Raw genomic sequence first — 24,293 nt, 5'->3', positions numbered from 1 at the left:
GTTATGCAATTTAGTGTTTGCTTTTGAAACCTTTAATTCTTATGTAGCTCATATCAAATTTGTCGAAGTGAATCAAGTTGAAAATATTGTAGCCAACATTTCATCAAAATCTTAATAGAACTTCTATATGCACTTGTTTTAGCCACTATATTAATACTCTTCAATTGGCATGATACTAGGAGACATTATTTCTCCCACTTATAACTATATATGTTTGAACTCCACTTCCCATGGAAGATACTTTTGTTCTAATAGAAATTAACATTACTATTGTTTGTGTTTAAGGACAAATGCAAAGACATGGTTGTAACTTTGATATATGCTATTAAACATATGATGAGGTTGGCTATATGTATTGGTGTTATTTGCATTTCCCGAATTGACATTCTCTATTTCCTATATGGCCTTAGTATCAACAACATTATATTCATAATATTGTGGTGAAAGGTTTTAACACAAAGGTTCTTCCAGGGAACAAGGAGTTGTGTGAGTAGTAGAAGTTTTTTATACAAATAAATCAATAACCCCTCCATCTTTCTTTTGAGAGTACCATCAAAGGGTTTATTTGGCACTAGTTTATTTAATATTCACTTTCTAAATTTTTTTCATAACAAAAGGTCTTGTATTATCCTTTTTATATTGGTCAACATGGGTGTGAGTTTATCTTCTAATGCTCATTATGTTTTCACATATTGGGGCTAGCATGTCCTTAAATTAGGAATAAAACTTATAGAGGTAGTGAGGAAGACTTTTCCAAGTGGTCAAAGGTGTGTTGTTTACAATTATATTATGCAGCTATAAGTGACTAAATTTTTCATTCTATTTAAGGATAAATCATTAATTCACCAAATTAAATCTTACTTTTAGGTACTTGCATGCCTTGATAGATAAGAAAGATGTTTCAAGATTGTTTTTTGTATACCATTTAATTTCTACGAGTTCTTGGTGATGTCATTTAATTTGAACAATATTTTAATGACTTTTCAATAGTGGATAAATAAGGTTTTTTATAATATATATAAAAAAATGATTGCCAACTTCATCAATGATGTCTTAATCCTCTCAAATAAGACATAGGAGAAGCATATTTGTGAGATTCGTAAGATATATTTGATATTAAATTTGTAATACTCTCCCTCATATTGTGGAAGGATAGTTGGAGTTAATTACAATTTCCTCTTTATTTGAGCTAGTAGTATTTGATTTTAATAGTGTCTTTTCTATAGTTAACTACCAGTAATGAGTATATCATTATTACTTTCGATTACTTTACTTGTTAGATGGAAGTCAATACTCTTGCTAGTGTGTTTATAATTGCTATTAGATACTTCCTCCTTAATTAAGTTGTGTTTCAGCATTCTTGTTTAAAGAATATTCTATTAGATAATTGTTCCTAAATTATGGTTGGGGCATTTTATGTCTTCATGTCTCGGTTGGGGATACGTCATACATCCATAATTTTTTATCATCTATAAACAAATGGTTTGGTGGAATAACTCATTCAAAATTTCAAAAGGATGATTATGGAGTATGTGAGCTTTCAACATTTGGATTGGTTTAATATTTATAGGTTATGAAAATACAAGTTCTATTAGTGTTTTGCCATATAAACTTTTATATAGTCATGAATTTAATATTACCAACAGAGTTGGGTTTACCTTTGTGATTACCAAAAGTTGTCAATGTTAAGTCATAGAATTAATATTTGAAGAGTTGTAAAACATAAATCCCTAAGTCTTAAAGTGGAGCTGAAAGTATGCCATATGTTAGTGGCCAAGACAAAAGTGCAACAAGTGTAACCAAAATCTTCAACTCAAAATGTCAAAAGTGGGATATAAGACATAAATTCCTAAGTTCCAAAGTTTAGTCAAAGGTATGCCTTATAGCAGTGGCTGAGAAGGAAGTTCAAAGAGTGTAACACGTTTGAATAAAAAATGCTAACTTGAAAACTCGAGAGCAGGAGTGGAACTCCTGAAGAAGCACTTAAGGAATAAACATAAAACAATCAATAAGTGAATCTTTAAAAAGAAACAAAAGAATGATTAATATGTGGTAAATGTCATAACACGTGGAAGTGTCAAAATCAAAATATTGGTACCACAAGACTTGATCATGGGATGTTAGGAACCTGGAAGCTTGGTGTGCTTGGCTGCTTGTGCTTGCGGGGAGTGTAGCCGAACCTTAAGTCCAGTCTAACCCGGGGAGGGGGATTGGGAGTGATTTGGGAATCCGTGGAAGGATGGCTAACACCCCGTTGCTCGTGCAGTGAGTAGCTGAAACCAAGTAGGAGCTGGTACCATAGGCGAGAACCTTGGCAAGGGGACTTAGCAAAAGCCAAGGCAGTGTTGGACGGATAGACGAGGTAAGCTGGCAAATTGGAAAGGAAAAATTTGTGGCTTACAATAACCTATAGACTTGAAGTGTAACAATGTCAAAACCATCTCTCCATACATAAAAACCAAGTGCATAAAGTATCAAACATATCTAAGATTTGACATATTTAAGGCAAGATATATCCAATTATTTCCCAGACCCATAGGGGTTTGGTAAATGCCTTTGGATAGTAAGGGGAGGACTTTAGAGAAACTAGTATGACTAAACAAGGCTATATCTACATGGTAGGTGATGGTATAAATATTAGAGAGCTTAAAGCTAGAGTGAATACTAATGTAATAAATAGTTTGGTTTTAGAGAAACATGGTCTTACTATAATAGGATGGTACATTAGTGGTACCTTTGGGTATCTAAAGTGGGACAATTTTACCTTTAAATTTGAAATTGTATGTATTAAACATCCATTAATGAAGGTATCCACTATTGGATTATAATACAAATGTATGACTAGTAATCTTATATAGAATAACTAGTTTATATAATGGAAATATTTTTTGTAATTCAGTGTAAAACTGGATGTTTTGGTTCCCTTTAACAGGAATAAAAACAATGTTAACATTGAGGGTTCATTGCTAGAGTTCATCCATTTTCTATTATTCATGCTAGGATGATTAAAAGTTTAGTAGATTCAATGCAGAAATAAATAAAAACAACCCAAAAAAGGACTATAGTGACTAAAGGTGGTCTATATATAATCGTGGACAATCATTCCCTTGTGAGGGGAAGAATTATTAGGCACCAATTTTGACTATATGGTCAATATAAATAAAGAATTTGATTTTAAGCTCTTGAATGGAAATAAATATAATGCATAAGCATATTGAGATGGTAATGCAGTAAATTAGACTACTTTGGTAAATTGACTTAAGATTCCAACTTTTTCTAATGATAATTGCATAGAGGACTGCTTGCTTTGGCTAGCCAATATGAAAAAAAATTGGCTGCCAAACATATAGAAGCTTTAATGGCTATTCTAATATATGGGTCTTAGATGGTGAAATTGGTTTAAAAAATGAGTTTTAGGCTATTTTTTCTCTATGCTTTATGTGAATCTCAACACATTTAAGACATATGTGCCACATGTTTAGAATCATATTGTCCATCCAAGTGGTAAACCCAACCCAACCTATTAAGGATGTTAATCTTATAGGGTTAAGGGGACATGTGCGTGCATGTGATCACCCCTTTAGCTCTTTAGCCAGTTGGCATAGAGTGTAAGTAATAGGATCTTAACATTGGTATTAGAGATTTTTATGATTGACAAGTGAAATAATGTTTTGAAAGAATATTCATTATGATGGATCTAGAAGGAGAACTAACACTATAGTATAGGGTATCTAGAGAGAGAAATAGAGAAATAGAGGGGATATGATCTGTCCCTTTAGAGACAGAAATCATTGGTATCAGAGCCTAGTTCGATTCTCGTGGCTAAGAAGTGGGCAGAAATATTTTAAAGGAATATTTAATATGGTAGATCTAGAGGAAACCAAGGTTTGGTAGACCCTAAAAGAAAGACTATGGTGACTAAAGAATGGCCTAAATATGATTGCAGATGATCATTCCCTAACAAGGGGAGGATTATTAGGTACCAGGTCAAGATAATAGGATAAAGAAAGGCCTTTAGGGTGTAAAGAATAAGATTCTAACATTGAGGATACAATTTTTCTCAAGGACAAATTTGAGGAGTTTATTCACCTTTACATTCTATATTTAATTATCTTTCAAGTTATTCTCTTAGGTTATTTATAATTCATTACATTTCTCATACCCTTATGAACAAAAGCTAAAACCTATAACTCTTTTGAGATCTTCATTCTCTTACACTCTACCACTCAGGTTTAGCTAAGTAGGAGCAAAATTAAATCACCAAATATTAATTTCGATTGCTTTAACCAACTATAAAGTTGGACTTTAGACCCTTTTAATACTAAATTGCCTTGTGTTTTGAATATAACATTTCATCAGCAATACTTGAGGAAGGAGTAGTATGAGATCTATTCATATATACCATATTGATATAAACAAGATTAGCACAAGATAATCTAGAATATCAGAAGCCTAATTAGACTAGTTGATCTAGAAAATATTTGTATAAGTACAGGTCTTGGTTCTCTCACATATTATAAATTTAGATATTTATTTAAACATTTTGAATCTTTTGTTCTGTAATGTATTATAGTGGAAGGACTCTATCTTATCAAAAAATCTTAATTCTAATAATAATTAATTCTTTAAAATATTAAAAATTATCTTAATATTTAATTTATGTATAATCAAATTATGTTACAAAGTTCTTATAATTATAATAGATTTTTTTAAAAGAATTTAATAATTATTAAACTTAACTATTACTAATTATAATGTAATAATTATATTATTTTGTCTGTTTTCAATATATAATCAACTAAATATTTCAATTTTTTACATCTTTATTGTAATGTTTGAGTTATATTTATTACTATAAAACAAGTACATGAAGATATTTAAATTTTGTAAAATACACATATTATTATTATTTTTTACTCAATATAATAAATTTATTCTTTTACTTCTATAGTAAATTATAAAAATAATTAAATATCACTTTCTGTTCATATTTTTTTAAATTGAAATATTTTTTAAAATTTTTATTTATTTAATTTAAGTAAAATATGCTTAATATAATCCATGTTTAAAATTTTAGTAAATAAGGAAACTCTATACAGTATATAACAATAATTTAATTTAGTAATTTAAATAAGCCTAATTATACTAAGATAAATTTATATTTTATCACTAATTTTTTTCTTAATCTTTTCCAATTTTTTCTGACTTTGGGGGGGGGGGGGGGGGGGGGAAAGGTTCTAAATATATGGTGGGAATAGTGGCCAAAAGCATTATTAACCACTTGAAATATTAATTTGGCTTCCATTAGACTATATCACTCTTTGAGCTTAGGTTTAAGCCAAATTCTCAATGGTGGGGTACCCACTTTCTTGCATTAGGCCACTAGTATGTCAAAATTGTGCTATAATTTGTTAATATTATTATGTTTGCAAGAGTTAAATTATAGTGTATTGTAGCACATATGGTTTTTACCCTTTATCCTATGGTGATTTATTATAAAATAATCACGAAGTGGAACATAAACCCTTTATATGCCATATGTCATATACTACGTGTCCAAAGGACAATAGTGTAGAACCTGAGTTTTAAGACTTTAGGCCATTCAATGAAAAGACAATGCCAAACTCCTAAGCATGGAGCCAAAGAATAATAGCACTAAAGCATGGAACAACTTTTGAGCATACAGCCCAAGGAGCAATTTGGAACAATCCTAAAGTATGTAGCATCCCAATGCCAAGACAAACACGCAAAATGGAGCCAAATGAAGTATGGCATTATTTTAGTATATCGGTGGCCTAACACAAGGATATAGGTACTCCACCAACTAACATGGAATGAAACTTGAGCTTAGACTCAAATAAGACATAAAACAAGGATAGGCATGCAAATAAGAGCTAAACTATACTTTAAATTGGTCAACCATGCCAATTCTACCCACTATCCTTACTATATATTTGGAACCCCCTATAGCCACCCCCCCTTCCCCTTGAGGAACACACGCTTTGGGCTTTCACCCCAAGCCACCTTTAGTACCAAGAGTTAGTCTCTGGGATAAGTTTGAAACTTATTAAATATGAAATATTCTTAGATTGCGAATTTGAACACAGAATGAACACCATTGTGTTTAGGATAATCTCAACATTTTATTGATATGCCAAATGAGCAAATTTAAATACTTTCCATAAATAGCATTTTAGACTGAATGGTACTAACACAAGGTGCATGATAGTGAGGGTGTTTGGCAAACATGGTAAGCTATCATTTAGTGAATATTGAGAGATCAAGCTCATGTCTTGGAAGCCACCTACTTGCCTCACACCTGTCCATCCACGTCAAGCTAGGAAGTCCTTGAAGTTGTCTTTCGTGAAGAGTGTCTTGTCCTCGGTGGCTCCTGTGAAACGATCGGACTTGTCGTCATTATTGCAGGGGTTCCCAACACTAGCAAGTGCAAGCTAACAAATGAGTTTCTCTAATCAGGTCAAGTATGCTTAACTAATAGCATTTAGAAATTCCATCTTTATACTCATTTGATCAAGTGCACACGCGAAGACCAGTTTCTCAATTAGTTTAGGTGGAGATTAATAAAGAATCCAACAATACCAACCTCCTGCCGTTATGGTAGTAAGGAAAAAATGTCCGAAAAAACTAACTAAAAAGTAATTTTCGATACCAAAGTCACATTCGTGACATACACTCTATCTTTCTCCCCTTAAGCTAACTAAAAAAGGGGTAATTGCTTGATGAGAAAGCTTTTAATGGCTATTGTATCCCTATTTATCCCCAAGATTCCACGGTGATAGTATATCTAAATCTCATCCTATAATGACATGCACTACACTCACCCCCCAAAGTTCCACGGTAATAGTATATCTAAATCTTATCCCATGATGATATACATGACACTCACTTCAAAGATGTTAATGTCTTTATTGACTTGACTAATAACCTCTATTAAACCAAAAGGAACTAACACTTCCATATCCTCATTGACTATTGACTAACAATCCTTTCATTATGTAGTATATCTAAATCTCATCCCATGATGACATACACTACATTCACTTCAAAGATGTCAATGTCCTTATTGAGTTGATTAATAACCTCTACTAAGCCAAAGGGAAATAACACTTCTATATCCTCATTGACTATTAACTAACAATTCTTCTATTGTGTAGTATATTTAAATTTCATTCTATGATAACATGCACTACACTCACTTCAAAAATGTCAATATCTTCATAACCCTATTGAGCTAAAGGGAACTAACACCTCTATATCCTTATTGACTATTGACTAACAATCCTTCCATTATATAATATATTTAAATCTTATCCTATGATGATATGCACTACACTCACTTCAAAGATGTCAATGTCTTCATAACCCCTATTGAGCCAAAAGGAATCAACACCTCTATATCCTTATTGACTATTGACTAACACTCCTTCCATTGTGTAATATATTTAAATCTTATCCCATGATGATATGCACTACAGTCACTTCAAAGATGTCAATGTCCTCATTAACTTGACTAATAACCTTTACTAAGCCAAAGGGAACCAACACTTTCATATCCTCATTGACTATTGACTAACAATCCTTCTATTGTATAAATTAATTATTTCATATTGTGAGGTAATTAGTCATTCACCCATACCACAGTCCTATGGTAGATTGTGTAGACCAACTATTCTATATTGTAAGGTAACTAATCACCCACCCATACCACAGTCCCACAATAGATACTTTTTTCTATAGAGCATCCACAAGAGAACTAACACTTCCATATATTCCATTGATTAACAATTATTCCATTGTGTATATTAAATGTTCCATGTTGTGAGATAACTAGTCATAGATTATGTAAATTAGTTATTCCATATTGTGAGGTAACTAATTATCCATCCGTACCACAATCCCATGGTAGATACCTCATCTGTAGAGCATCCACAAAAGAGGACATAATATGTATGATTTCAAATTTATGAGTAAGAATATATTTTACTCGAAGATATATTATATTAACCATTAATAAATAGGAATCAAACCCATGCCATTTGCTCTAATACTACATATAGCACACTTTATTTCTCTCCTCTAATTAGAAAAAGGGCAATTGCTTAATAATTAGTAACTATTTTATCCCCATTTATCCCCTAATGTTTCATAGTAATAGTATATCCAAATTTCATCCTACAATGACATATATAAGGAGTAAATGCTCATAAGGGATTTTAGTGTATATTAAACCCTCATTTAGCATAATAAGCTTGGAGACCAAATATAAATGCACTATACACTTGTATCACCTATGATGCACAATTTCCATTTCTAAGGATGCCGAATATATAAACATTGATATCTTTTTGCTATTCACTAAAGAAAGTTAATTTATTTGATAACTTTAAGCCTTGCTTTTTCCATATGTGGCATGAAAAATGGTATAGGCCTAAAAAATAATTTTGGAATATGTTTATAAATTTTGGATTTTAAAAATATATATATATTCATATATGTTTTTTCAAGATTTGACTTGTGCCCACACATCTATGCCAAGCCTGTTCCTCCTCTTGGGGTCTTCGAAAATCTGCCTTTCGAAAATCTAGGTTTGGCATGACTAAACCACTATATCCAATAAATGATATACCTTGCTGCATAGATTCCTTCCATGTGCAATCACATATTGCCATATTTGTTCTGAGATATTCATTAATAAAAGAATAAATTTTTTCTGGTGTCTCAAAAGCCCACCCACAACAACCATTGCCTGACACTAAAGAGCTAGATAACTTAAGGGAGATTACTAATGTATTTAGGAGGAACTTAGTTGAAGGCGACTGGGAGCATCCGGGCCATGTGATGGAGCGGGCACTTGTCGCCCACTATGCACTCTTCCTATACTTTCTGATTGAACCTAATTTTGCTAGATCGCTTTCATATTGCCACTCGATTCCTCTCTCTTTCGGCGTCTCCATTATCAAATCGATCAATCCATTGATCTCCTCTCCCAGGTGCCGTGATTTGGTTCCGTTTTGGATCCATCATCTTTTCAGCATTTTAATATATGAGAGAGGCTCTCCAACGTTTTTTCTACGCGACTGTGCAGTGTGGGGTCTCCTGTGGATTTTACGACAATGCTTCCCAGACGAGCATCGAGGATTCCGCGACCACTGTTTGCATGATTTTGGTCGCTTCAAAGTGGTGAGCTTCCTCATATCTTTCCTTCCTCAAAGTCGGCTCTCTCGTCTCTCTTTTTTCTTCCTTGCCTGCCTTCTCGTGCGTTGCTCTTGGCTGTACGTAGATTCCAGTCTCATTGAATTTGGTGATTGGTTTTTTTGGTGTAAGCAGCGATGCATTCGATCTGTCTCAAGAGCATGGAACACGCAACCAAGAACGCCGCGGTCATCCAACGCGAGCTCCTGCAGCAAATCCTGGAGAAGAACGCCGGGACCGAGTACCTTACGCGGCATGGCCTGGACGAGGAATCCAACCTCGTCGATGGCTTCCACAAGCTACCCCTCGTAGAGTACAATGACATCGAAGCGGACATCAAGCGTATTGCGGACGGCGACACTGGAAGAATACTTTGCTCCGATCCAATCTCACAGTTCTTCATCAGGTGTGTGGTTTCCGCAAAGTCTCGTTCTTCCTTGTCAAATTCTTTCTCAGCTCAGGGACGACGACCGGACGATCCAAACTCATCCCGGTGACGAAAGAAGCCGTGGATCAAGCGCACAACAGGCCAGTAGAACTCTCGATTCTTCCGTCCACCACTGATATCTCCGGCTTGGCACAGGGTGTTCACGATCAACCCGGACGAAACTTACTTGGCATTCTGGTTCGCGAGCAAGCAGTCCCTCACGAAAGGTGGCTTCAAGGCCGAGACTGTCACAACCAGCGGTCTCAACAGCGCTCACTTCAAGCGAGCAGCCGCATCCTTCGTCACCCCGCACAAGATCTTCCAGTCCACCAGCATGTACCAGTGCCTCTACTGCCACCTTCTCTGCGGCCTCCTCCGCCGCGAGGAAGTCACCGTCGTGATCTCGGCCTTCGCCTTCGCACTGACCGAGGCTTTCCGGGTGCTGGAGCAAGTCTGGTCGGAGCTGCTCGAGGACATCGAGGCTGGAAGCTTGAGCTCGAGGATCACAGACCCGATTTTGCGGCTCGCTATGTCCGGCATTGCTCCTCCCAGTCCCGAGCTCGCAGAGCAGCTGAGAAGGGAGTTTCGATCGTTTAGCATGGACGGGATCGTCCAGCGCCTGTGGCCCAACGCGAAGTCTGTGGTAGCTGTCACAACCGGAGCCATGGCACCATACGCCCCGAGGCTGCGAGCTCTCGCTGGAAAAACTCCGCTGGTTTGCGGAAACTACTTCAGCTCCGAGTGCTTGATCGGGATCAACCTCAGCCCGGCCTCGTCGCCAGCCACTTTCACCGTGAACCCGGAGTTTGCGTACTTCGAGTTTCTTAGCTACCACGACGGTGAAACCAAGTTGAATGGCCTGGAGGAGCAACGTCCCGTTGGTCTGACGGAGGTGACGATCGGAGAGAAGTATGAGATCGTGGTGACAACTCGATCTGGTACGTTTTGCTTCCAAGTTCTTCGTTTTTCTCCCTGTCAGACTTTGGAGTTCACAGGTCTCTATCGATACAGGCTCGGAGATGTCGTCCAAGTGGCCGGCTTCTTCAACTCGAGCCCGAGCCTGAGATTTCTTTTCCGGAGAAACGTGGTGATGAGCGTAGCCACTGACAAAACGGACGAGTTCGAGCTCCAGGCCGTAGTCCACAAGGCCTCATTGCTGCTGCGGAGCTCAAGCCAGCTCCACGACTTTGCAGGCTACGCCGACTTCTCGTCCATCCCGGGACATTACGCCATCTTCTGGGAGCTCAACCACGGCGGCTCCATGGATCCGAGCACCCTGCAAGACTGCTGTGAGCTCCTGGACGTGTCTCTCAACGATCCTTACTTGCGTGGGAGGAGTAGTGGAGCCATCGGTCCTCTAAAGCTGTGCGTGGTGAGGGGCGGGAGCTTTAGAGAGCTGTTTGAGCAGCACGTCGCGAGAGGCGGGAGTGGAAGCCAGTACAAATCTTGTCGCTGCGTCGCGAGCAAACAAGCCATTGATCTACTGCGAAGAAACACTCTCCAGCAAGCCTTAAGTTCGAAGTTTCCAAATCCCTGGAAACTAAGTATTAAGTCTCTGGAGCTTGACCAATAATCATGTAGCCATTTTTACCGTGATAGTTTTCGCGACTGACAAAACGAGATCTTCCTCGTTACGATTTGGAGAGCTTGCATCTGCGAGACCTAACAGCACCTACTTTACAACATCAGTCTTGTCTTGAGCCGAGACAATCAAGATTTCACCTACACCCAAACCACATCGTGAGAAGAACAGTATAAATGAAAATGAGAATTACTTACTCCGGAAGGTCTTCTTCCGTGCCCGTGAGCACCGTAGCTTTCTTCCGGGTTCTCATTGAGTGCTGCGAAGAAGAAGGCGGGGACAGCACAGTAGTTGGTCCTTTTTGCTTGAGCTTCTGTCGCACTTGGTAGAGAGGAGTGTCATCGTCATCTTCTATCTGGTCCTCCGACTCCGATGGTTGCTCCTCGTCGCTCTCAGACTCATCTCCAAACAGCTTCTTCTTGTTGTTAGTCTTGGCGTTTCTAGGTGGCCGAGGAGGCTGGTCATGCTTTCCTGCAAAACAAAGAAAAGACAAAAGCAGATGAAATAGAAAGAAAACAGTCACTACTGACCTGGAGCTTCTGTTTTCGACACCCTCTCCTGGAGATGCTCCAGGAATGTCTGATATGGACGCCACCCAGTCGGATCTTGATCTACATCGTCGTCGTTTACCCTGCTTTGCACGTTCTCGATGCTGCAAGCGCAAGTGAGTGGCTTACGACGCAAGGAAATGTAAGAGAACTTACATATCTCGTATGTCGGCTGCAGCTAATCTTTGTAAGAATGGTAAAACGCACGCCTCGAGAAATGACAACTGCGTGGGAGTATCTTCAAACGCATGCTCCACGCCATTTCTTACGAGCTTTAAGATGCTTGGCCTGTGGATGTTACGGGCGAAACCGGAAAATGTCGCTGAAAGACGGTTCGCTAGCTCCTTACAAAGCTCAAATGATTTAGGCTTTGCTTCTTCATCGTCCTCTAAATGTCTGCTGTATGCCTGAAATTTTTTCCAGAGTCACGACATGCTTTGCACAAGCTGGCTCACCTTCTTCATAGCGTCCAGATAGAGGCTACATAGCTCTTGGGACTTCATGTTCTTTTTGAAGACGAGAATTAGCTGCTTTATGGTCTCCTCGACTCCCTTGCCATGGAGCACGTAGTGCGATATGATCTCCGACCCAATAAAGTCCTGAAACTTCAAGCTTTGTAGTCCCTCTGAAACTTTCAAAAGGAGACGTACCTTAGGAATCATTTCATGCGCAACTAGCTTTGCAGCCGACGTGATAACGATATCTTTCTGGCTAAAGTAATCCGCTTCTTCCTCTCGCTCTAGCTCCATGTCGTCGTCATCTGAATCTGAAAGTAAAGATTCAGTTGATCTACACTAAAGATTTTTACCAGGTACAGATAGCCTGAGTTCGCACAGCTCCCAAAACTTCTCCAACCTCTCTGAAGAGGGAGAAAACCCCAATCGTTCAATTTTCGTAGAGGACAGCTTTTCTTTGCTGAAAAGGCTGCAAAGGTCCGAGAAAATGGTGCAAATCTGGGATCACGTGAGAGTTAGCTTCTGAGTGATTAGTCAGCTTCAAGACCTACCGTAGAACTTAGCAAGGACTTGGTCTGCCCGTCACTGAAACTCGAAATAACATTGTCCATCTGAGTTTCAAGGTGCTTATAAAGTGTAGATCTCTTGGTTATAAGACTAGTTAATTGATTCTCATCTGGATTATCGTGGTCAATACTTTTGAGGTACCATATCACATACAGAAATATGTTTGTCAAATCTAGTTGCACAGCCTGAAGCAAGTAGGGTTGTAAGATAGAAAACAATAAAAGGAACTATACCTCGTCTTCCAAATCACTAAAGTCTTCCAGAAGTGTGAGTAGATCTTTGTAGAGCTCTTCATTATTTATAGGCATTGCCAACTGCAAATGCTGTAACCGTCGCAAGTTCACCGTAAGAGAATAGTCGTCTTCAGTTTCCTGATGAACTCGAGTCAGTACAAGGCAGAAACAACGGTATCGAAAACGTTACCCCCGCGTGCTCAATGGCCGATCTCAGTTTGCGAATAACTTCATCAGTCGTTTCTTTCAAAACGCGTTGAGCAGCATCTTGAAGATCTGCCTTCGTCTCACTAGCGCAAAAGACTAAAGTGTTGACACATGTTTGCAACGTCTTGCGGTCCCCATGTTTAAAGAACGCGTCCCTTGTGAGCTCAAGAGATGAAATGCAGCTCTAATCGCAACACACAGAATAATTTAGACTATCATGCAGTTGTGTATGTACCTGTTCTTGCTGCTTTAATGAATAGAGATCAAGATTCATATGTTGCATGATCTCAACGATATAACACACTTTAGATTTGTCCGCAAGATATTTCCTTAACAACTTCGGATGAGGCTTGATCATTGCCGTTGTCAATTTCTTCTTACTGGACTCAAAAGCTTCCTGCAGGATAGCAAATCAACAATTCTGCCAAACCATAGACAAAATACCTTCTGCGCCTTTGTTAGTGTTGCCTTGCGACTGTCAATGGTAGGCACCAGTTTCTCACCAACTGATCTCTTTGCAGAACCACCAAGAACCCTGCATAAACTTGCAATATCGACATCTGTCAGCTCCTGATTCTCACTGTCATCCAGTAGCATCGAAATTAGGCACTTCCAGTCCTACAACACACAACTTAGGAGTGGTGAAGAAAAGGAAAATGACAAACCTGCATAGCCTTCATTTCTTCCCAGACAGCATCGATAACATAATCGCTTAGAATGGGATCACTTGCGAAGTCTTTCAGGATCGTTAGCAATCTCTTTAACTGGACATCAGATTTATCGCTGTCCTCGCCTTCTGTAGAGAAAAAAAGTTTTAAGTGGCTCTAAACAGCATAATACACACCTTCTGCGTTTGGCACGGCAATCATCTGCTCATAAACTAGCTGTCCTACAGCGTGACGAATCGAAGGCGATTCATCGATCAAAAGATCGTACAGAGGGCTCACGTCTTTGATAAGTTGATGCCTGATTCATTGCACAACTTAGTGATTAATCGCAGCAAAACCAAAACGCACCTTAGCAGCTGTTTAAACAAGCCGATGGCGCTCACTGCAACACTTATATCAACATCATCCGCTAGTTCGATCATTCGATTAGAAAAACGTTGTGTAAATAGCGCCATAGAAGGTACATTATCATCAATTTCGTAGATAGCTCGGAGAGCCTCAATAGAGCTCTTGCGGACGGCTACGTTCTTCACAATGTACAGTTAGAAGGCATGCAAGCGGGAAAGCTTTTCATACCTTATCGCTGAGCGTCCATCCGATATACTTTAGATAGAGGTCATTGAGGAAGTAGGACGGGTATGATATAACCCATCCACCAATGGCTTTGACGCATGCAACTCTGATATCTACGTCGACGTCACGATACCGATGCATAAAGAGCCTGGGAAGGAATTCATAATCAGAAAATTGAACCTTAGAGAAAAATGATCGTACCCGCGGATTATGGCCTGGATCATACCCTCGATTTTTGTTATTTTATCGTGCGTTTGAGACAGGACTTTGTTGAGCGACTCGATGCGTGCAGCATCCTTCCGTTTCTTCTTTTCCTCGGCAATAAGCTGGCGCTGTTTCGTTTCCCGAGATTGAGAAAGCGTCTTTGCAACGGTGACAAATGATGTCGCGAGCTGAAGTCCGATGAGCGTCGAGACATGCCGGAAGTGCCTAGGCGGGGTGCTGAAGAGGCCAACGTGAGAACGAAAGTAAGCAGAACTTTTTTTTAACTTGCCATGAGAGCGCCGTCACAAAGTTTATGCACATCTCCATAAGTTGTTCGTCAAAAAGTGGTCCGTTTTGGCATTCTAGAACGAAGGTATCCCAGAATAATGTCAGATTGTCTTTAAAACCACGCAGATCCTTTTGCTTCGACGTAACAAAATCTTCCACATCCCCCTATTTCGCAGGCAATGAGTACTGAAAACAAAAACTGGACAAAACAGTCACGTACCGCTTTAGCCTGACTAACAAGCTCGAGAACAACCTCATCAACATTAATTTCGTCGAGTAAATCTTCGTCAATATTGTACTTCGCACCGCAAGCCTTGATAGACGAGCGTAAGGAAAAACCGCGGCAAGAACAAATGAAAATCCCACAAAAGCTAACCTCAAATATACACATAATAAGTTCGCATGTCGCCGGCCGCTGGCTTGATTCGTAGCGATCAATCCAGTTCTTCACAGCTCGAGGAACAAGCTTCCCATTATGCTTGATCACGTCTGAGAAAAGTTGCCAATGCTTCAACGCGGCCAGAAGAAAAGAAAATACCCTCACCTATTAAGCTTTGTCGATCATCACTGGAATCCTCAGACTGCCTGTTCTTCCTCTTTTTTCCTCGATCATCTTGCTCCAAACTGCTGTCTTTCCCACTCTCGGACTCCAAAGACACTTGCCGCTTACGACGTTTCTGTGAAAGATTTCAGACATCCAAAAATGTTGAAATTCCTACCGGAGGAAGCCCATCTCCCCGCACCGCAGCTCCCCGCTTCTTGGAGTGCGCGGGTTCTTGCGCCGAGCCCTCCTCATCGCTGCTGCTCGCGTTCACTCTACCTCAAGCATGCATCAGTCTAGCCCTGCCAAGAGACGAGATCACACTTACTCCTGCCACAGCCGCGTCTTCTCCAATTCCTCCCTGCTGAGCCTGCGCCTACTGCTCGACGCCATTCCACAAACCCTAGGCGATCCCGCGCTCTAAAGCATCCTCTTCACTTCGCCATAGCTAAATGAGAAAACCCTTTTGCGCGGGGAAAGCCCCGACCGTACACAAGGGATCCCCGTTTCCCGTACCACAAGGGTAACTTTGTTTTTTACGTTGCATTGTTCTCTCTCGTTCCTCACACAATAGCTGGGGAGCTATCAAAGCCCTTTCTCACAATCACAGGAGGTTCCTAGATATCACCAAGAACGAGAAAAAAAAATCTGGCCATCAAAAAACATCTAGAAACTGTGATTTGATCGTCACTCTTACCTCGTATTCCTCAAATCTGTGTCCATCGATCGTCATGATGCTGGGAGTGATCCCCGGCGGCGGTGAAAGCCAATCTTGAGCTTCCTCCCAAGCGCTTCTCGCCGTGGAACACTCCGGAGTTCTCGGAGAGCTAAAACTCACTGGGCCTTCCCTCGATGCCAAGCTCTTATTAACAAAGCCTGGAGCAAACGCAGTGGTGGAATCTTTAACAGCTTTCGCCTAGAGGAAAACCAATTAGAAATATTAGAACGTAAGCATCGTTCTTCATGGAAGGATCAGCCGAGAACCTTGGGCTTGAGAACCACAGCATTTCTTCGATATCCCATGACCATCTTGCCTCCAGGATCGATCCGGCTGAAAGTAACTGCAACTTCCAACGTTAGATCAATGCCTTGGAGTGCTATAAGTCACTCACCTACATCACCGGCTTGCAGTTGCAATGCTTTGACGCAAGGAGTGATGCCTTCCAAAACGTACATCCTGCTGCTGTTGTTTGGCCAGAACCGAAACTGGAATTGCCACTCTTGGCCTTTCGAGTCGCTCATTTTGATCGGTATTCCCTCGGGCGAAGATATAGGAGGAAAAAAAGCCTGACAAAGGAAACACCACGAAACGTAAGACCTCACAAATCCCTGCGTAAGTTTGTATGAACTTCAGTACCTCAGCACAAGCTTTTGGGAGCACCAAGCGGCCGATTCGTCCAGCATCACTTGCCGTGAGCGTCTTCTCGAATAACGGTACGACGGTGGTGGAGCTTCCACAAGTCAGGAAACACTACTGAATCTCTGAAGAGAGAAAACTAAGAAAAAAGAAAGAACTAGCAAGCATACCTTCCGTCCGGCGTTTGCTGCTGCCTTTCCTTGTCCGTCACAACGTCCGGGCCCAACTGTTTGTGGCATCCTCCGAGCTCGTCGATTGCTGGAACGTCCTGCGGTTCCTTTTCTTCAGGGCTTTCTAGCTTTTGCCTTTTAACCGAGCCAGCGAGAGATGCTGCTTGTTCATCCTCGGAAGATTGATCCGAGGCCTTGACTCTTGTGAGGGATGTGGATTCGGAGGACACATTTGCCGGACCTTCAACTGTCTAAAGCCCCACGGCTGAAATAATAGAAATGAAGCTTTTGAGTCGTACGATACCTTGCATGGAGTCAATCCTTTCGCGCAGCTCACGCATTCAACCCCACCAAAATCGAGATGAACAAAAGAAGACACTGATGCAATGCATCCACAGTGGACAGGCTGCATTTCAATAACAAAAACTTAGATCCAAAGACGAAAGAAAACAAACACTCACCTTCTTACAATTGTTACATGTTCTCCATCCCGCATCACTGGAATGAAAAGTCTCGCAGAATCTCGATTGCTCGTACACCAACCTGTGAGAAACACCAGCAGCATTTCACCCGTAAATTGTCCATCTTCACAAAAACATTTTGAAAAGAGTGAATTCACTCACCCGCAGTAGTCGCACAAATCCGCTATTCTCCCCGACTGCAAGCCCCATCCGGATTTCCACACGCTGCTGTTGGTCGCGGGGCATTTGGTGTTCCAACAGACCTTGCGCTTGAGATGATCCATCGCTCCGGTCCTCCTGCCCTAGAAACAGAGATCCCTATCGCGCGCTCGCGCCTACGGTGCCCCAATGCATCGCTCCCGCGCAAATCTCCACCCGCATTCTAGCTACGTCGAGGAGATCTTGCGAGTGCTTCTTCGTCCACAGGAACTTTAGGGCTTTGTCTTGGACACGTGTCAAATATCTAAATTGCTCGGATGGTTCCACGTGGACTTACTCAATGTGGAGGCTTTTGAGTAAATACATACTTAATGTGGATAAATACAATAGCACAAAAAAAAGGCAGCAATCAGTTGTTTTTCTTTTTCATTTCCCTCCCCAGCCAAGTTCGAGCTAAGCATAGTTCAGTCGAAAGATGTCGTTGAGGACGAAGAGGGAACCCTCGGCCGTGGGAACGAGATGGAACATCTAGAAAAAAATCCACAAAGAAAATCGATTTCAATGATCCAATCCAAGTAGAAACGAAGAAAATTGATTCGATCCAATCCAACAAGCAAAAGATCGATGGGGGGGACCAAAAGAGCACCAAGAGAAAACGAAAGATCTATGGCGGGATCAAACAGATCTAAAAGGAAACGAAGTGAAACTTGCTAGCATAAAGAAGGAATCTCTTTCTTCCTCGAGCTCGAGGAGGATCACGCAGGGATCTAAGAACTCTTGAGCTCCAAGCAAAGAATGGAGGAGGATCATACCTGGCTGAATTTGAGGGGGTGCTCCTCGCCGGGGAGCTGGAGGATCCCGCTGACAAAGACGAGCATACCTCCGTGCGCGCCCGAGGGCTGGCAGTCGACCGTGGAGATGTTGTGCTTGCACTGCTGGAAGGGCAAGCTATTGAGCTTGTTGGCGATGTTGGGCGCGCCCTGGAATTGCTGGCCCTCGAAGGTGAGCATGGACGCGTCCTGGTAGAGCGAGACGAGCCCGGCGCGGTTGGCGTCGAATGTGTTGTAGTAGTGATCCACGAATGCCCGCGACACCTGATCGGGATCCATGGCCGCCATCGATCAGAGCCCCTGCGCGAAGAACCCTAGTTTTTGCTCGGCGAGTTATAATCTATTCCTTTTCTATGGCTTGCTTTATTGCACTTTTATATCATAGTTGCTGACTCAGCCCTAGCATGTGTGGCAAGTGACGTGTCAGGTGAGTTGGCGTGGCGAGATGCCAGAGAGACATGTGGCGCTGACCTGGCAGATGCCCTATGTGTGGGGCACCTGCCAAGTGTCACCGCGGCAAGACCGCTCTCCATGCACTCCCCAAGTTTAAAAGCTCCACGAATCGCCCCGTTCCTCACGCTTGTTCTTGGGCTCTCTCTCTCTATCGCTTGTGCGCGCTCATTCCATCGATCAATCACTCACTTTTATCACAGTACTGCCATGGCTGATCAAGCTGGGCGAGCGGCCGAGCAGGCGCGCGACAAGAGCGGCCGCGCCGTGGAGGCGACGCGCGACAAGTCCAAGGAGGTGATCCAGAGGGGCAAATCCTCGGCTCCTCGCGCTACAAAGGCTCTGGGGATTCTGGCGGCGTTAGCGCTGGCGGGCACAGTGATCACCGTGACGGTGGTGGGCTTTATCATCGCCTCGCCCTTCCTGCTCTTCTTTAGCCCCGTGCTGGTGCCGCTTGGCACGCTCTTCGTGATCGGCACCGGGATGTTTGCGGTGTTTTGTTCTGCGGTGTCGTGGCTCTACCAGTACATGCGCGGCGGACACCCTCCAGGCTCGGACAAGATCGACACGGTGAGGAGGAGGATAGCTGAGTCCGCGCACCATTTGAGCGAGAAGACGCAGGGCACTGGCGGTGATATCAGCCGCTACTTGCAGGACGCAGCCAAGGCTTCGTAAGATCTTCCGGCTAAGCATCCGAGCCAGCTCTGCAGCGATTTCCATTCCCTTTAGCTGTTTCTCTCAGAATCAAGAGGAGTTTCCTCGATCGATCGATGAAACTCCATTCTCTTTGTCCTAAGTTTGTAGCTTTGCAGCAGAGCTTCTTTTTGTGTTCGTCGTCATGTGGTGAATAAGAAACTCCCAGAATATCTGAATATCTCCTTTCTAATTGAAGAATCTCCCAGTATCTCCTTTTTATTAGTATTTCATTCTTTAAACTACAATATATTCATAGAATAAGTATATTTGTAACCAAGTATTCTTCACTCTTAAGAATTTATTTCTCATCTATCTGAACACACTTCAGCATCCAAAAATATATACTCATATATTTGAGAATGTCATAGCAGGATGTGCTTGTGATGTATGCTCACGTCTACTTTGTCTTTGTCTCCGTCCATCATCTCTCTGTCGCTAGCACTTGTCCCCGCCTAACACACAGATAAATTCTGGCGGGCGGGAGTTTATGCAAACATTCAACAAAGGACAATCTTGGGAATCTCGGTAAACGAGCCTAGGAACCTGGGATCAAAACAAAAACACTCTTTGATTGAATGTCACTAACAAATGAGGTGTTTTGGTGGATAACCCAATCTTATTTGTCCTAGTAGATATTAGGTTAATATATGATGTCCATACTAGTAGACTAGAGCCAATTCCCTGCAATGTAGAATCACCTTTAGTGCATATTGCCCAGCAAATGCTAGTACAAAAATCAATAATTTTATACAATTTTTTTCTTTTGATATTTTTATATGTATATATATATATACACACAATACTATACAGCATATACTATATATTTAGAACACTAATATATTCCCAAAGTGAAAAAAAAGAATTGCTAAGTAAATATTATTGATAAAGATATTATATGCATGTACTTTGAAATTATGCTAGATTAACTGTATACTAGTTTAAGAGAAACAAACTGGATTACAATTAAAAAAATTATGGTAAATCATGAATATACTCATTTAAATACAACTTAACTGCACCCTTAGTGAGCTCATTAGAGTAGGGTTTTGTGAGAATCAACTTCCCTAGCTGGAATATGGAATGGTTATGATGATAATGATTTGGATCTCCCACACTATGATTGCCTATAGGTTGATTTTCCTTCCAAAGATATCAATTTAAGAAAAGGTAAAGATAAAGATTGAATTTCTTATCTCTAGGCTTTAATATACTTCTTTTTTGTGTGGTTAATTGTGAGGAATTCAAAAGCCCCACATAAACAACTATGGAAGTGTAAGTTGTGCCTAATTGATTGTGCTATAGAAAAATCTTGGTTGCTGCATTGCAAAAGGAAACATTTAGTATGGGAAAAGCTAGACCTTTCATTTATACAAGTTTTTTACCCTAGTAAAATATTTTTCTTCTCAAAAGATCAGAAAGGGAGGATTTTTAGATCTAGTGGCAAAGATTGTTGCCACAATTGAGGCCAATGGCAAATGGGGTTGATTCGATGCTACATGCGTAAGGGATTTATACATGTCACGAATGTGACTTCGGGTATCAAAAGATACTTGTCAGCCAGTCCTTACAAACACTCTTTTCTTACTACCACGATGGCAGGAGGTCAGTACTGCTGGTTCCCTTTATTAACCCCTTTTGTCCAAGTGTTAGTAAACTGGACTTAGAATCTGTACTTGGCCGAATAAGCATAAGGAAGGAATTCCTAAGTGTCTATTTAGCCAAACATACTTGGCCCGGCTTGTTAGTTCTATTTTGCTCTGTCTTGCACTAACTTGGCAAGAACCCTCGCGTATTGAGACTAGTCCCTCAATATCGCTGGATGATAGCTTACTGTGTCTGCCAAACACCCTTGCTATCACGCCCTTTGTGTTAGTCTCATTTCGATCCCAAATGCTATTTATGGAAAGTGTCTAGATTAGCTCATTTGGCATATCTACGGAATGTAGAGGTCAGCCTGAATACAATGGTGTTCGTCCCGTGTCCAAATTCGCAATCTAAGGCCATTCCATATTTAGTAAGTTTCGAGCTTGTCCCAGAGACTAACTCCTGGTACTAAGGGTGGCTTGGGGTGAAAGCCCAAAGCGTGTGTCCCTCAAGGGGGGGGGGGGGGGGGGGGGGGGGTCCCAAATGTATAGTAGGGATAGTGGTTAGAATGCATGTCCGACCACCTGAGACATTAGTTTGACTCCCGCTGGGCTATGTCACTCCTTGTTTTGTGTCCGGCTTGGGTCTAAGCCCAAGCTCCATGCTACTCTAGTCGGTGGAGTACCCTCCTCCTCGCGTTAGGCCACCGGTATGCCAAAATTATGCCAGACTCCGTCTGACACCATTTTGCGTGCAGGTGCTGGATACGGGGAGCTGGTGCTCGTGGGATTGTACCGGACCCTCGTTTCGTAGTGCAACGGGCTTGGAGTTTGGCTCCAAATTCAGGTGCGCTACAATACATTTCTTTTCCAACACATGATTTGGAGTTTACTTCTCTAGAAGGAGGTTTGTGCCCTTTCTTTAATCCTTATTACAAGGCTAGGACTCTCTTAAAGATGAGGTAGCGCACTTGTCTTGTGTAGAAGGCAAGATAGCACACTCCAGCCTTAAGTTGGAAAATGTTAATATCTTGCATAGAGCTACGAGTTGGAGTTTTATTGTGTTTTGGCACTGGAAGCACATTGGTGGTGGAGCTCTCTATGGCAAGTTTTGCAAATCATGGAGCATAGCAAATGGTTTCAAGTTTTGCGATGGAGTCACCTATGAGGCAGATGGCCCAAGAGTAGCATCGGGCATTCATGCTTGTAATTTTTTTAGCTTCTCTGAGAGTGCACGTTTAATGTTGTTTTTGTCAGGAATCCCCTAATTCTTGTCATATTCCTGACTCTCGTCGGATTCCTGACCTGCAGACCATATTCCTGACTCTCGAGACACTTCTCTATTCCTAACTCTCTAATTTCCCGTATGATTCCTAAGTCTCGAACCACATTCTTGATGATGACATGGCACTTCCTTGACTACAGCTATATTTAGGCCGTCCTCGATCTAAGAGTGGTGGAGCTTCATCAACCTATAGTATATATAGGTTAGCCTTGTTCCATTTCTCCACAATCTGAATCAAGGCCAGCCTAAAGCCTCTTCTTCATTTCCAGTAGCTTTTCTCTTTGTCTTCTGCATTTTCCAATTTTGATCTTGTTAGGGGTCTTGACAATTTGATTCAGATTATGTTTTTTTGCTTTTGCTTTAGATTGTTTGACTGCCTTTGCCTTTTCCCCCCCCTTTTCTTTCTTCTTTGCCGATGGAGTCTCCAAGCCATCCTGATTTCTTTGCCAAAGTCCATGCAAAAATCCAGTCTGAGAATACCAAGCTAAAGGCGACCCTTCTTCACATGCAACAAGAACTTGCTTCACTTTCGGCTCAAGGATCAAGCAGAGTTCTTGAACCAAAGGTGAGTTTCCCGGTGAAGTTCTCAGGCAAGCGTTCGGAGCTTCGCAGATTCATGAACCAATTGGAGTTGATCTTTGCACTTCAAAAACAGCGGTACCCCACTCTCGAGTCTCAAATGGGTGCGATTGGGATGTTACTTGAAAATGCAACTTTGTCACGGTTTTCTCCTCTCCTGGAGAAGAGCATGAAAGGGGTCGTGGTTTCGGAGCTGATGGATCTTCAATTATTTAAAAGGAAGCTCAAAGCATGTTTCCGCAAGATGGATTAGGTTCGGGCTGCCACTACAAAGATGAGATGTCTCTCTCAGGGGTCTTGTCCTGCCTCAATCTATGCTGCAGAGTTCCAACTCCTTGCCTTGGACACTTAGTGGGATGAGCGGGCCCTGATTGATCAATTTTGTTTCGGCCTCAACAACGGTGTCAAGGATCTGTTGCTCACCATGGAGGATCCCACAGACCTGTTGGACGCCATCAAGAGAGATGTTTGATGCGACAATTGTCTCTTTGAACGTCATCAGGAAAGTGGCCATGCCGCTGTTTTCCCGTCCCAAACTCAGGAATCCCAACTTGAGTCTTCGGGGCATACTCCTGAACCTACTGCTCCAGTCCTGGTGGATATCTCTGGTACTCCCTGACTCATCAGAGGGAAGTTGAGTCTTGCTGAGAAGTAACATCAAGTATCTCATAATCTTTGCCTCTACTGTGCTGATCCTAATCACAAAATAGCTGGCTCGAGTTCACTCTGCCTCAAGTCTATTGCAGTTGGGAAACGACCCTGTCCAGACAGAGTAGGAGCTGTCTATTTGGACTCTTTGAATAAAAATCACTTTTTTTCTTTATCAAGCTCCTCACCACCTTTTATCAAAGCCACCACCAATTCCTGCAACTTCTGCATCCCATGTCTCCTTTCTTTCACCGGATAATCAAGACTCAAGGCTCTGGCACTACTAAACTCGGGTGCAACTTCCTACTTCATGGACACAGACTTTGCTGCCCGACATCACGTTCCTCTTTCTCCTACCATATGGGATCTACAGGTTGAAGGCATTGGCGGGCATTTTGTGTCTCCATCTTCTGGACTTAAGGAAACATTGCCCGTGTAAGCGACTAATTTTTTCATTCCACTTTAGTCACTTAACCACACCTTTGACCACTTGGAAGAGTCTCATTCACAACCTCCTTAAGTCCAATTCAGGACTTGGGACTTGCTAGCCCCGAGGATGGCATCCATGC

The 24,293-nt window shown here is 41.5% G+C and overlaps 5 protein-coding genes across 7 annotated transcripts; 2 read left to right on the top strand and 3 right to left on the bottom strand.

Annotated features, from left to right (window-relative positions):
• The first annotated feature begins 8,731 nt into the window (after positions 1-8,731).
• On the top strand, positions 8,732-11,275 carry LOC9652540 (indole-3-acetic acid-amido synthetase GH3.6). Of its 3 annotated transcripts, none has more exons than XM_024670990.1 (4): positions 8,732-9,201; positions 9,349-9,619; positions 9,670-9,741; positions 9,797-11,275. In XM_024670990.1, the coding sequence occupies exons 2-4, from the start codon at positions 9,351-9,353 to the stop codon at positions 11,211-11,213; spliced, it is 1,758 nt and encodes a 585-aa protein (XP_024526758.1). In that variant the 5' UTR covers positions 8,732-9,201; positions 9,349-9,350; the 3' UTR covers positions 11,214-11,275. The 3 variants fall into 3 exon arrangements, with proteins under 3 accessions (XP_024526758.1, XP_024526759.1, XP_024526757.1); XM_024670991.1 differs by having other exon boundaries at positions 8,732-9,619; positions 9,797-10,578; positions 10,636-11,275; XM_024670989.1 differs by having other exon boundaries at positions 8,732-9,619.
• Positions 11,203-16,004, bottom strand: LOC9652539 (sister-chromatid cohesion protein 3). The gene is given in 22 exon segments (XM_024670988.1): positions 11,203-11,362; positions 11,420-11,693; positions 11,753-11,874; positions 11,927-12,177; positions 12,226-12,369; positions 12,421-12,536; positions 12,579-12,723; positions 12,777-12,977; positions 13,026-13,163; positions 13,216-13,416; positions 13,468-13,629; positions 13,677-13,850; positions 13,898-14,198; positions 14,249-14,427; positions 14,477-14,621; positions 14,675-14,914; positions 14,967-15,130; positions 15,186-15,278; positions 15,342-15,454; positions 15,510-15,642; positions 15,685-15,781; positions 15,835-16,004. Coding segments are annotated over 22 exon segments (3,462 nt in total). The 5' UTR covers positions 15,900-16,004; the 3' UTR covers positions 11,203-11,358.
• A 12-nt stretch (positions 16,005-16,016) lies between these two features.
• LOC9652538 (B3 domain-containing transcription repressor VAL2) lies at positions 16,017-17,943 on the bottom strand. Its single transcript, XM_002966309.2, has 9 exons — positions 17,657-17,943; positions 17,495-17,576; positions 17,338-17,439; positions 17,034-17,284; positions 16,864-16,957; positions 16,619-16,793; positions 16,491-16,567; positions 16,204-16,422; positions 16,017-16,123 (listed from the first exon to the last, which is right to left on the bottom strand). The coding sequence occupies exons 1-9, from the start codon at positions 17,776-17,778 to the stop codon at positions 16,070-16,072; spliced, it is 1,176 nt and encodes a 391-aa protein (XP_002966355.2). The 5' UTR covers positions 17,779-17,943; the 3' UTR covers positions 16,017-16,069.
• A 55-nt stretch (positions 17,944-17,998) lies between these two features.
• Positions 17,999-18,816, bottom strand: LOC9634067 (nuclear transport factor 2B). The gene is made up of 2 exons (XM_002966308.2): positions 18,466-18,816; positions 17,999-18,181 (listed from the first exon to the last, which is right to left on the bottom strand). Exons 1-2 carry the CDS (start codon positions 18,769-18,771, stop codon positions 18,107-18,109), a joined length of 381 nt encoding a protein of 126 aa, XP_002966354.1. The 5' UTR covers positions 18,772-18,816; the 3' UTR covers positions 17,999-18,106.
• Positions 18,817-19,088: 272 nt separating this feature from the next.
• On the top strand, positions 19,089-19,805 carry LOC9652537 (oleosin 16 kDa). Its single transcript, XM_024670992.1, has one exon. The coding sequence runs from the start codon at positions 19,144-19,146 to the stop codon at positions 19,606-19,608; it is 465 nt and encodes a 154-aa protein (XP_024526760.1). The 5' UTR covers positions 19,089-19,143; the 3' UTR covers positions 19,609-19,805.
• Positions 19,806-24,293: the final 4,488 nt, after the last annotated feature.

Source organism: Selaginella moellendorffii, unplaced genomic scaffold (genome assembly GCF_000143415.4).
Source record: "Selaginella moellendorffii unplaced genomic scaffold, v1.0 SELMOscaffold_7, whole genome shotgun sequence".
Lineage (NCBI taxonomy): Eukaryota > Viridiplantae > Streptophyta > Lycopodiopsida > Selaginellales > Selaginellaceae > Selaginella > Selaginella moellendorffii.
Note: the sequence above shows the minus strand (reverse complement) of the source record. Positions and strands in the feature narration are given on the sequence as shown.